The sequence below is a fragment of the Pogona vitticeps genome, chromosome 2 (genome assembly GCF_051106095.1).
Source record: "Pogona vitticeps strain Pit_001003342236 chromosome 2, PviZW2.1, whole genome shotgun sequence".
Lineage (NCBI taxonomy): Eukaryota > Metazoa > Chordata > Lepidosauria > Squamata > Agamidae > Pogona > Pogona vitticeps.
In genome coordinates this window covers 97,765,594-97,780,060 of record NC_135784.1, presented here as the reverse complement: position 1 = coordinate 97,780,060, position 14,467 = coordinate 97,765,594, and the positions used below count along the sequence as shown (strand labels likewise).

Genomic DNA, 14,467 nt, shown 5'->3' with positions numbered 1-14,467 from the left:
CTGTGCCTCCACCTCTGCCTCCTGCTTTCCATCACTAAGTCCCAAGTATTCACTTCTGCCCTCCCACCTTTTTCCCACCATCACCGATCTCATTTTCACTAGGCCCAAGGATTAGCTTTTATTGCTGCCATGATTATTTTCACTGCTTGGTTATTTTGAACTATGAAGGGATAGTTACTCTCCAAACTGCACTTGAATGTTCACCTCACCTTAGAAACTGCTTTCCTGGGATTTCTTTGCAACCTACTCCTTTAATCAAAAAACAAAGCAAAACAAAACTCTGGATAAAATATATTATGACTATTTAAGGATATTTAAACATATTCTGGGGACGTGTTGGCACTGCGGGCTAAACCGCAGAAGCCTGTGCTGCAGGGCCAGAAGACCAGCAGTCGTAAGATCGAATCCACACGACGGAGTTAGCTCCCGTCGCTTGTCCCAGCTCCCGCCAACCTAGCGGTTCGAAAGCATGCAAATGCAAGTAGATAAATAGGGACCACCTCGGTGGGAAGGTAACAGCGTTCCGTGTCTAAGTCGCACTGGCCATGTGGCCACGGAAGATTGTCTTCGGACAAAAACGCTGGCTCTATGGCTTGGAAACGGGGATGAGCACCGCCCCCTAGAGTCGAACACAACTGGACAAAAATTGTCAAGGGGAACCTTTACCTTTAGCTTTACCTTAAGCATATTCTGACTCACTGATTATCTATGAGAAAAAGAAGGTGCATTTGATAAGTAACTTTTCTCTCACAGTTCATCTATAAATTATCAGCATTATTTCACAATACACAGGAACTTACCTGGCTCTCCTCGCCGTCCAGGCTTTCCTCGCCTTCCTGGTGGACCTATAATATAGAAAAAGATCTATTAACATAACATCACGATAGGATAAACTATAGACAGGAATGTGCTGTTTAAATAGATGCAACTGTATGTACCATACACAAGGAGATTTCCCCTTGCCCCTCCCTCAGGGTCAATTTACAGGGTGTACAGTGAAAACGATTTAGTGCTTTCTGCCTCATTACAATGGAAAGTATCTTGCTTGCAATCACTAACAGTAACACCTTGCTGACTAGTGGCTTGTCAGATTCCAGCTGCTTGTTCTGCCACCCAGAAACAGACACCTTGCAGCTAATCAAGCTTGCACTTACATGAGGAGGTACTGCATTTCTCCTTATCCAACTTCAGAAAACGATCAGTGAGTCTTCATTTAAACAAAATATTCTTTCTGCAAACTTGTCTGCCAGCTTTTATAACAGTGCCTGCCTGTCTCCTTGTCTCTGTTCAGATTACATTACTGGAAACAACATAAAAAGATTAAGGCTATCAGGTATTTCTGTTCTATAAAATATTTGTTAAATTTTAAAAAGAGGTTTCTACATATATGAAAAAGAGTTGTTAGTGAAGATCTGGAGATCCCACTTGAAGTACACATCACACTTGTTAACTGTCTGTCTGGACTGCATTATTCTCCTGAATGCCAATGGAGAACTCCACTTTCACATACTCTGAAGAACAATCTTTACAAAGAGAGGACAGAGTGCTGTCCTCTGAAGATGACAGCCACAGAGATTGGCGAAACGTTAGGAAGAACAACCTTCAGAACACAGCCAAAGAGCCTGAAAAACCCACAACAACCAATCTTTACAAAACTTAGAACTCTTACTCCTTTGGACTACAATTACCAGAATCTCCTCATTAGCATTTCATGCTCCCTGGGCAACTTTGGGAATGGCAATTCAAAAAAGTAACTTTTTCAAAACTCTGTTCATAATATACTCTTGGAAAAATCACACCTCAAAGGATCCCAGGAACTGAGGATTGTATTCTAAGTTTGCAAACCCTATTCATAACATACTTTTAGGGGAAACCACATGTGTGCTTACAGTGCAACAGTATAAGCCTGCTTAAAGAGGGTACATAGCACAGAGGTCACCGTACTCATAATAGTTTTCCTCTCCCCTCTTCTAAACCCTAACCATGCTAGAAAATGACGTCTGCAAAATTTTATAGTTGTGCACTTGCCAATGGATTTCTTTTTTAGGAATTGTGTGAGCTTGCCTTGTGTAGCCCAATCCTGTGTTGCTGCACTGCCACTTTGAGCTGGGATCAAATCACACCACCAAGATGATGATCCATATGCAATCTGCTTTTATCCGGATAGCACTTCATATATGGATTGAGGTGGAATTTTTTCCAAGAACTGAATTTGTTAATTTTTTTTTACATTTACATTTAACAACTGAATGGCTTTGGGTTTCTAGTAAGTTTATCCTCTTAACAGAACTACTGCTAGATTTGTGTTCAGCCTCTGAATTTGGGTAAACACAAAATATAGAGCAGGGGGCAGGGGTTGGAAAAAATGCAAAACGCTTCGCATACAGTCATGATTAAAACCAGCTCAGTTTTGGACATTATACACAGTATCAAGCCCTGGAAAAGAAAAGAAACACACACCCCTTTCCCCAATGCCAGTGAGACACTTGGCTGAAAGAGAAAATGACTGGTAAGTGACTCCATATGAAAGACAGCTATTTTAAACAGAGAGGGAATATAGCTGCCAGTTGGTTAAGACTGTTCTTCAGAGATTTTTAGACAAATCATGGGCTTCTTGTTCAAAAAGAGGGAGAAGAAACCAGGCCTGGGAATGGAAGTGGGTGGCCTGTTGGAGCCAGACATCATAAGGGAAGTTTGCAAAGACTCTCATTGGAGGTTTGCAAAGGTGGTGGAATGCACAATATATAGGCACCAAAAATAACAAAGATAAGCTTACAGGACTTTGAGGGCATTCATTTATTCATTCATTCATATTATATATTTATTACTACACAAACTGATATAAAACAACAATGGAGTATCAAACATCATGAAAAGAACTCAACTATAAAAAACATTATAGAAATGATCAAACAATTAAAAAACATCCTACAATTCACTCTAAATAACAACTAAAACATTTGCATTGGCATTAATCTGATGACATTAGGTGGATTAGGTGGCTCCGGACCTGGCATATTTGGAAGTGCCTGCCAAAAATAACCAGGTCTTCCAAGCTGTCTCAAGTACCCAGTGAATAGGGCCAGGTAAATAGCATATCTCGTAACTGATTCTAAGGCTGAAGACTGGTATCTGAGAAAGCCCAATTTCTTGTTTTTTTTTCTTTGCAGGCCTCTCTTGGGGTTGCTATCCTCAGCTGTCCTGCCTGGGAAGTATGAGTAAGATGAGTAGTCCTTACAAATAAGGAGAGAACTTTTCCAAGGTCTGATTTTAATTACTGGTTTGGTCTGCATTTATTTTGCTTGTTTGTTGGTGACGTGACAACCCTGTTAAAGCCCTAAAGCATCAGAAGTGATGTATCGTCCCAAATGTCAATTACAAATCCCAGCTTGATTCCTACATCTCTCTTGAAGGGAGTCTTAAAATGAAATTAAATGCAGTATATGATCTCTTATTTGAAAACTGAGGCATCAGAGTAAAGGTTGCCATGTTTGGGACTCCACCCCACACTACAGACAAATCCCATTATGAATAGGTTCAGAAAAATATAAAAGGGAATTTTACCCATGTGCTCCATTAGCAAACTCCAAAAGCAGAGTAGGGCAAGACTTTATTGATCATTAAAAAAAACAATTTATTTCAAATGAATCTTGAGTCTTCTATAACGCTTTGTCAGTAGTGCACTGCAGAACTTGGGAAAGGTGGAAGAAGCCAGATTTAATTAGTGTTGGGAGCTTTGGCTATTTAAGCTTCAAAATGGAGACAACAAGCTTGCAGAGTTAGATGTGTTGTATTATCAGAGTACCCAAATGTAAGTGTGAGTGATACCTTTTATTGGACCAATATAAATCCTACAAATGGTAAGCTTTCGTGGAGGAAACCTCATTTCCTCAGGCTCAGCACCACTGTAGATAGTGCAAAAAAAATGTAGACAAGAGTCCAAAAATTGACATTACATGTCTGAAAGGTGATTCAAGTCTTCGGATCACCTTTCAAGTATGTAAAGTATGTATTCTCAAAGGCTTTCATGGCCGGGATCTGATGGTTGTTGTAAGTTTGGGCGTGTTCGGAAGGCTGTTGTTCCTAACAGTTTCTGTGGCTGGCATCTTCAGAGGACAGGATTAGAATTCTGTCTGTGTTCTGTTGTAGTTTGTGGGACAGTTGAGAATTTAAATACTCACGTAAATAAATACAGCCCAAAAAACCTACAACCACAAGTAAAGTATATCTGTAATTCTGCTTCATCTCAAGGCAGAGAGGAACTGCAGGCAAAAATTCTCACAGGCACTCCATGCATGCGCTAACTTTCACATGTGTCCCCAAGCCTTGAACACACATGGATGGGCCCTTATGTGGGGGACAAAAACAGGGCCCTGAATATCACACCAGCTCCTTAAAAAATGAAGCTGAAGTCTGTGATTTCCCATGTTCTGATAATCAGGTTACATTTCATGGTTAAGATCACATTTAAAAACAAAGAAATAATTACTTGGGAAAGCCTTGTCATACCTAAGATGTATTCATGGATTTTAATACAAGCTTGATAGTCCATGAGTTGTATAGTTCTTTAAAAAAAAAAACAAGCTTAAAACTAGACAATTGACAATAATTTGACTGATTATGTAAGTAGATCACATCCTCCTGCACCTAATAGTGAAAAGCAATAAATGGATACAATGTAACAACATTCCATTAAGTAGCTCTGAAAGTATTTTGTCAAAAAAGTATCAATGGACTAAACAAACGGAGTGTCTAAAGCTAATCCTCGCAAGGCATTCACAAGCAATCAGGAAAGGAAGTGTATTCATGAACCACTTTGCGCTAAAGCCATGTGCCCAAAAGGTCAAAACATATCAATTACCTGATGAGGCTTCTCTGAGCTATGAGACAGGAGCTAGATTAGTTCTAATTGCCCAGCCAGCATCTGGAATTGAAGGGGCATGAAAACTACCAGTGGTTAATACTGCATGTTTGCAGTGATTTGAGGGAACGGGCCAAACATTCACGGTAGGGCTAGAAACCTAGATTAAAATGGAAAGAAATCAGTGCACTGATATCTCTCCCGAGTCTTCCACAAGCCACCTCATACTTGGGTGGCAAATTGTTACCAGATACCTGATTGGGATTATAATGCCACTCTCTGAAGGATACTTGCCTCATGAGGCTAGTCCTTCTTTTATTCTCCCCTACGTCTGTCTCGTGTGGTCACTATTATTTTTATTTCATTGAAGGGTCACTGGGGCCACACACTAAGGACAGCATGTGGCTGGATTTGACTGAAAGCTTCAGACTTGGAGTCAGAACTAAACAGTCTTTGTAGGAGGTGACTTGACTTTTTTTTAAAAAAGTCTTGTCCGTTTCAGCTTCTCTAAAAGTTGACCTGCTCATGAGAAAGGACAAATGATAATATCTGCCTATATTTCCCTACAGCAGATGTAAACTAGAATAGCAAAACCACTACAACTAATGAGTGCATTAATTGTTATGATCATCTGGGAACTAAATATATTTCCTAACTGGGGAAGGGGGAATGAAAACAGCCAGGCCAAATGGGTACAAAATGCAGCAAACATGCTGCATTTGTGACAATTCTGTGTTTATATTTAAACCTTACAAAAGATTGCCAAATAGACTGACCCCTTTTTTTGTAGGCAGGCAATGTGTGGCATCGAAGTCGTTATTGACTACATTCTGGAGGGAAAGAGGCAGAACATTTACTTATGTACTTGTTCGTTTGTTTGTTCGTTTATTCATATGCTACCTTTCTCCCAATAGGGGAATCAAAGTAGCTTACAACAATGATATCTATACAATACTCACAGGTTTAAATACTTGATAGATAGTATTCATAACACTCACAATCATTTCCAATAAACCCTCAAGAGAAGACTGGCCAGGACAAAGGAGAGAATATATAGAGAGAGTGCACCTGAGGAGAGGCAGCCCTCAGTTTCACTGGCACTGCCTGCAGGAAAGAATGGCACAGATTACAAGGTGCCAGTGTGCTTCAAGTGCTTTTTCTTTACCCTTAGCAGCACACAGAGCAAGTAGGGGCAAGGAACCCCACAAAGGAGAGATTTTGCTTCATTCTTGGCAGGCCTTTTATACTGACAAACATATTGGGAATATCCGGCTGAGGGAAGGTAAGTGGGTATGAAAACACCAAGCTCTCACAGCCTGGGTTTTATTCTCCAAGAACAGAGACAGTTCCATCTTTCTGCTTCCAAAGTAAACAGCAGAAAGTTTAATTTGGTTTATCACCTCATTATAAGTAAGTCATGTGAACTGGATTTTATTTTTATTTTTTTAAAAAAATGTAAACTAGACAGTAAAATAGGATACAACCAAAACCACAATGGGACTTAAATAATACTAATACTAATACTAATACTAATACTAATTATCATCATCATCATCATCATCATCATCATCATCATCATCATCATCATCATCATCATTTTCCTGGCTGTTTTTATCCTTGCCACTTCTGATAACATCCTGGTACGGCTGCCACTACACTTGCAGAGTGGTGGTTACAACAAAATTCATGAAGGGAACCAACACTTTTCCCCCTATTTCAATAGGAAGTCTTTTCCCTCAAGAGAATGTTTATTTTTGCCATTGGTTTATGCTTGCATATGTTTAAGGCAGGAAAAAAGTGTTGCAAGGGAAAGATGTCTGTTTTAAACATATGTTTCTGAGAACTTATTGAGCAAAGTGTTTAAGAAAAAGGTAAGAAACAAAAAAAAGAACAAGAAAAAGCTGCTCCTTTTTAAAAAGAGCAAAAAAGTTTCTTCCAAACAAAAAACATGCAAATATATTTGGCCTTTACTATGCCTTGGAATATCTCCCATTACAGTACCTAACTGTACCTATACCAACTAGCTTCTTTCCAAATATTTTGGACTATAATTCCCATTATCTCAACCAATACTGTATTACTATTAACTACACTAGACAGCTGTAATGGAGTTGTAGCTCAACACATCCAGGAGCCTGAAGATTAGGAAATGCTACTATACTGTCATCTTAACATAGGGCTATTTAGCAAAGGTAGTAATGATCTCCATTCTGCTTTGATTTAGTCAAACAACAAAAGACTAATGATTTCTCCTTCCCTTTTTCTGATGATGCTTACATTTCATATCTGCTGTTTTCTCAAAAGCTTGCTCAGTTGTTTGTGCTTCTGCACACTTTTCTGCATCTTTTCAGTTCACTTTAGTATGCATTATATGTTGTCAACCCCATCATTTCAGCCTCTTTCAGGGTGCAACAACATGGATAAAAAATGCGGGATTAGAATGGGCTGGTTCACATTTTTTCATTGACCACGTGACAAAAAAGCAAATACGAATAAGCCAGATGTTCACCCTGTCAATCCATTTTTTTTTCATCTGCCAAGTAGGAAATGAAAGGAAGGAAAGAGAGATTGAAACTGTTACTCTGTCACTGTAGAAAGCTTATTAAGTAGCTCTCCGGTAGCCATACCTCCTAAAGACCTACAGAATATGTATGATTATCAGCTACAAACAAGCCTATTTAGTCAATTTCCTCTTCTCTCTGTGTGATCAATTAACAGGAACAGACTTTAGGAAACCTAAATTTTCAAGTGTAACTTGAGTGAATTGGCATTTCTCTCACTATGTAGTCGTACCCTCAGAAAACTATTAAGAACTTGTTCTTGTTAACTTCAGAGAAAACAATATACTCTAGTCCCGCCTTCATAAGTTCAGTATGTATTGTACAGTATATTTCTTTTTCAAGTAGCAACTATCACCTTAGTCAGATGAAGGGGTACTGAACTCTTATTCTGATTGAAGACTCATTCCAAAAACTCTTTGCCTATAACTCAATATCCTTGAAAGGAAAGCTAAAAGCGGTCTGTAAACTGAGCAATATGATCTGTTAAGTATATCATACCATTTTACAGATAAGCAATTCATAAGTCAAGGGAAATTTGATCACAACTAAGATCAGCCACTTGATACTCTTATGCTCCTATCACCACTAGCTCAGCATAAACATACATTTTTCATTTGTAAGGATTAAGAATAGTAACTGATTGTTGCAATAAACACAAAAGTTTAACTTAGCTATAACAAAATAAGCAGAACTTTATTTCTAATTATTAATGCTAAGTATGTCTAGACACAAATAGTGAAAAAAGGTGGATTTGATTAAGTTTTAGTACTTCCCATTGCAAAAATTTAAAAAGTACTTTACCAAAAATAAATACTCCTTTATTTTGACCATCACAAAGGCTATTCATTCTAGCACTAAATGCAGTAGTAGTGAACATACTGGACAAAACATTGATTATGCGTGTTGCTCTTCACAGGGAGGAAGTTTCATATAAAAACAAGAGGATCATATAGCCAAAAGTGACTTCAATAAAATCACAGGGGTATGAAAAATCACATCTTCAACTCCCTGGGCTTTCATGGACAGAATTTCAATTTTTGGAATTCTAAAACTGTCTTTGAAAGATGTCTAGTCTTGACTTGCAGAAAAAAAATCCTGAACATTGTTGAGTAATGTCTGCTAGGAGACCCAGATCTGGTAAAACAGACCATTCATTGTAGGATAACATGCCTGGTAGTGGCCCAGATGTAGCAGAAAGTTGTCAACTTGCTAGATAAACAATTTCCTGGTGTACAAAGCCCACATTTCACGCAGGACTGCAACTCTCCATTGTAAGACAGTAATAATCTCAGTCAAAAATCCTTTTTTCCCAGAGCCAAATGTGCATGTGTGTATCTCACTGATCACTGTAATTCCCCTCCAAGGAAATTAGAAAAAAAGCAGACACAACTGCATCCTGAGTTACACTTTGGGAGTGTTCCTGGCAGAATCCAGACGCTACTAATATAGCATCATGTGTAGCAGACTCACCATCACACTAGTCATGCAGGGAATTATCCTCTAAAAATACAGTTAAATTACATTGCTGTAATAAGTAAGTGACCAAATTTCTGAAGAGTGTTTGACTGGGACTGAGGAGACCCGGGTTTAGATTGCCAGTAAGGCATGAAACTCATTGGATGACCTTTAATAATAATAATAATAATAATAATAATAATAATAATAATAATAATAATAATAATAATAATAATAATAATAATGTGCAATCAAGTAAATTCTGACGTATAGTGACAATTTTCAGGGTTTTCCAGGTAGGGAATACTTACAAGTGGTTTATCATTCATTTTTTTTGAGGATGCCTTGGGACTGTGCAGATTGCCCCAAGGCCACACAGTCTGGCTCTACTCACAGGAGGCACTGTTGGGAATCTAACTCCCAACCTCTGACCCCACACACAGCCTTATCATCATTTCTCATCCTAACTTACCTTAAACAGTTGGTGTTAGAACAAAATTGGGAAAGAGTGGAGAAATACAACTCTATGATGATAATAATTTTAAATTACTATATAAAAACTATATATTAAAACAATTTAACCATGATCAGGATTAAAAATAATTTTAAATATCTGAATTTCATAAACATAGCATTCCCTGGAACCTCACTTACTGCTTAAAACCTGCCGGAAAAGGAAGGTCTTTGCCTGATGATGGAAAGACAAGAGGAAGAGGGGCCAACCTAGCTTCTCAGGGCAGCACATTCCAAACCCTGAGAGCAGCCACTGAGAAGTACAAAATCTCCTCCCTATTTGGCCATATTTCCAGGTCTGTACAGCTGGCCTGCATATCTGTCATTCACCTGTATACTTGATCCTCCAAGAAGTGTGGATTTGATTTAAATCACAATTGATTTAAATTGCAATTTAAATCATGAGCTAACTCTCAAGTCAGTAAGCATTCTATTTTAAAAATCCAATTTAAATAAAAAAATAAACATTCAATTTAAATTTAAAAATCTGATTTTTTCAATTTTTATTTAAATCTGAATTTAAAACATTAAAATGTTTACTGACTAGTTATTTAAATCAAATCCACCTTGTCTATAAGCAAATCTGTGTCGTTAAGGCCATCAGATCTGTTCCTTATTGTCCCCTAAGAGGGTTTCATACAATTAAAAGAATACTTATGATGTTGAGGCTTGGGCTTTATATAACACTTGTAACAACTCCATCAATTTCAGAAAAATTACACCTGTAGTTCTTTCAGATTCTAGAGCGAACCCTTCCATTCACACACACACATACACACACACATTTGAATATGTTCTTTCTAGAAACAATAATAATGTTTTATTAGAAGAATGACTTTCTGTGATATAGAAACGGACCATAATTGAAATTCTTCTTTTCATTTGCAGCAAATATCAACAAGATAATAAATTTTTGCTACTCCCTCAGGAATATAATCATTGCTGAATGTATTTATAATGTTACATCTGGGAAAATCAGTTTTCTCTGCATGGCACCTTAAAAAAGATAAAGGTGCCATGATATAGTATGTGACTGAGAGAGCAAATATGCTGCCAATTTCTTATCAACGTTTTGAGTTTTAAGAAAGATATCCTAAAGGGAAGCTCATAAAAATAGCTGAGACGCTACCCTGTACAAATCCTAAAGAACAAGTGGAATCAAGTAATCTTTGCAGAAAAAGCAAATATTATCAGTGACTTCTCATTAAAAAGACTTGACCCTCACTGTAAACTTTCTCTAATAGTTCCTGTTCTCTTGCAAATTTTAAAGATTAAAACACATGCAAAGTTTTTTCTTTCAAGTCCTTGTAAATTCTTTAATCCCACAATGCAACAATTTTTTCATGCTAGATAGCACAATTTCACACACTGTATTTTACTGAGTACATGTTACAGAGCCTTCATGCACATCCATTGAATGGGAGCTACACATATTTGTTTTCTAGAACAAGCCTCGGGCTGTTACGAATTATAATTCTGTTATTTATTATGAAAATCAGTGCATAATTTCAAAAGCATATGGACCAAAATCAGTGATCATTATGCTTTCATATTGAAAGACACAAGATATGCACAGCCTCTTTCCTTTATCAACATATCTGGCAGCCAAGATACTCCCAGTGAATTCTAAAAACACAACTCTACTCATGCTTCTGAATCTGAGGATAGCACGTGTGAAGCCCATGAGGCACCAAGCGGCAGAAGAGAGACAGAAGACATCTACGTCTTTAATCTTGACCAAGTACTCCAGCTGCCCTTCCAGCCAGGCCACATCTGAATGTTCGGCCTGATGTCCTTTTACCTGAAACAGTATTTATTCAGTAGGACAAACCCCATGTCCAACTAGACCCCAAAATTCTTTGCCTTTGTAGGAACAAACAAGCCTCTGTTCCGTATGTTCTGTGTAAAGAACTGAGAAACTTTCAAACACCTTGGCTCATAAAGCTTCCTTTTATCCAGAAACACCTCCATGTTGTCCTGATTCAGGTTACCAAAGCTTTCTATGGGTACTAGAATGGCCAGCTCTGCAGCCATTTAACTGGCCTCAGAAGGTTCTGAGAGTCACAAAACTAGATTTTGTGGCATAGTTTACCCTCTTTTAAACTAGAGCTTTCACACTTACATCAGACTTGTGAGAACATTTCCAGGATCTAGGCTATAATAATAATAATAATAATAATAATAATAATAATAATAATAATAATAATAATAATAATAATAATAATAATAATAATAATAATAATAATAAAAGTAGCAGATACTTTTTAAAAACATTTTTATTAATTTTATCAAGTACAAACAAATATGCAATATAAAATAAAACAGAAAAAAAGAAAAAGAAATGAGAACAAAAAGAGGGGGGGAAAAACCCCAAACCCTCCCCCCCTTTGAGGACAGAGATTCAGACCTCATTGCATCCCAAATTTCCTGAGTTTCCAGAGAGCATTGAAAGCGAAAGAGGAAAAACAAAGCCCATCAATCCTTTTGCCCATACTTCTTCTTATCCATATTTTTGACTTGTATAAAAAAAACTAACCTGCTTTACACAATAAACTTATTAATTACTGTAATTTCCTGAACATCTTTCACAAACAAACAAACAAATAGTAAAAGAGAGATACTGCTGTTTGAAATCATCATTTATTCTTGCCTTATCTGACTAATAGATAAAATTAAAAAGCAATTATGTATATACAATTGGTTTCTTTAAAGCATTTTTTCTTTGTGAAATGCAATCCTATGCATATTATCTTTAACTGAGAATAAATTAGTAATGTTTCACTGATTTGACCCAAGATGATTTAGTCACAAGTACCCGTGACCTTAATTCACAATTACTATACAAAAGAAGACACGGGTGCTATTTAGATTAAATGCCAAAAAATGTCAACAGAGCTTGCCCAAGAATACACGCTCTGTTGAAGCCAGAAGGCTCTGAGAGAACAGAGGGTTTAAAGGCCCAAGTTATCGCTCCTATATCAGAGGATCATCCTTAAGTGCATCGTTAACCAGATAATATGCTCTTCTTTGACAACATTTTATAGTTATTGAGGTGGGATCAGGGTAGGAGGAAAGGGAAGAGATCTCTGGTTTAGTTCTCCCAGTGCTGTTTAAAGATGCACTCTGAGGAAGTGGAACAGCAAGCACAGAATGGTTTTTGGTTCTTGCAATAAAGTTGATGCTACATAGAAATAAAATTAAAATGTTAATCCACTGATTTGTAGTGAAAAAATGCTGCAATATTCCTTGTCCTCACAAATGGAGACCAGGCCTTTGGCACCGCAGTCATTCATCTCAAATAGGAGGGCAACTGCACTAGATGGGGCAGTCAGACCTATGCTACAAGCAGCTGTTTGGCTTTTGCTACTTGTAAGAGCTAAGACATTAAAAGGAATTCTGGCCCAAACTCAAAAGTTGCATTTGCACATAAATGGCATGCTCCTTTTGCTCTTGATAATAGAATGAAACCCACAATGGAAACATATGAACAAATACCAAGATAAAAAAAAAAAAAAACGACACAGTTTCCTTAAAGTTTCATTCTCAGTTCTGGAGCTCAAAAACAGGTCTTAGAATTTCAGTATATTCAACAGACTTCCAGTCATATAATAATGATGAACTGAACATTTTAAATGACTTTCATACAAGTTTAATTCCATTCTTAAGAATTCCAATTAATTATCTTATATGCATTTAGTGAAGAATTAAATTAATAGTGGATGGGAAGTTGTAAGAAATTCCACAAGCTGATTGTCAAGTACCCATCACAAGTTTTTTTAAAAATATTCTGTTTTACAACATACATATTTTACCATTTACAACTACTATTTGATCTCAGCATTTCATACAACTTGTACGACAGGTAAGTGTTACTTTCCACAGATAGGTAAGTGAGACAGATGGTTTACCTAAAGTAGCAAGTTATTGGCAGAAGACCTGAACCAGAGGTTTAAGGATCTTGTTACTTCATTTCACTACCTACATATATCTGTATATTTAAAAATAGCATGCTAGGGCCCTTATACGTGATTGTATGGGTGCAGGAACTGTCCCAAGAGCTCCTGAACCCTTTCACTTGGTTATGCATGTAGAAGACAAATAGTGTTGAGTCCCTTCCGGCTGGCAATTAATGAGTCACTGCTGGGATTATCAGGGTTCATATGCCCACTGGTTTAGCGTGCATTACAGAATCCCAGTGGGAACCTGTTAACTGCCAGGTAGAATCTATGAATGCCTTCCACATGCATAACAAAGAAACAGGTCTGCCTTCGATTTCTTTTTCTATTCTCCTTCTTTTCTTTTGGGGATCCAATAGCGATTGTGTCACCTTCACCTTCTTCTGAAAGATTTCTGCAGAGAGCAGTATCAGTGAATTTTCTATTTTCTAATTGCCACGCTGTGAGGACCTCTGACATCCAAACATTTTTTTGGCAGCCTTTCCAAATAAATTACCTGTTCTGAAGCACAGGTGATCTTCCTGCACAGCAGAGGCAGCCCACAAAAAATGCCCCACTTTGAGAGGTCCTCAGTCCCAGAAAATTATAAAAAAGTCTATCTGGCAACTGGTAGCAGCTTTCCAGAGTTTATGGAGTTTCAGGGTGGTGGTGACTTTGTCACCCTTGACAGGCTCTGCAGGCTCTGCCAGCCACCAGCACTTCAAAATCTACTTTGTCCTGGTTTCCAGAGTAGCTGATTGAAGTTTCCAGACAAAATCGTACCCTTTGATCCAAGATTATTGTCAGGGGGCACATAAAATGATGGGGGAAATAGTGCTTTCTGGCAACAAAACAGTTTCATACAACTTACTGAATATGTTGCACACAAAACCTCTGAAAGGAAATTAGCTATGGATATGCTATCATTAAATGATAGAATTAATTTTTTTAAAGTTCCCACAAACAAGGGCATTAGAACAAGGGCACTGGCATGAGACCTCATACTTTACTGATGTGGTTCCAGTCTCCATGAGTCTCTGAACTTCAAATAAAATCAAATGGTTTAAGACTTCTTTTGCAAAACAAAATCAGAATTTAGCTTCTAGTTGAATCCAAAATAGAACTTGTGACAAACAGACAGG

General features: G+C 37.5%; 1 protein-coding gene across 1 annotated transcript in view; it reads right to left on the bottom strand.

The window, feature by feature from the left end:
* COL23A1 (collagen type XXIII alpha 1 chain) overlaps positions 1-14,467 on the bottom strand; it is a 412,306-nt gene that overhangs the window by 158,032 nt on the left and 239,807 nt on the right. The window contains exon 5 of the mRNA XM_078385693.1: positions 801-845. Coding sequence (XP_078241819.1) covers positions 801-845 — 45 coding nt within the window. The remainder of the gene's footprint in view (positions 1-800; positions 846-14,467) is intronic.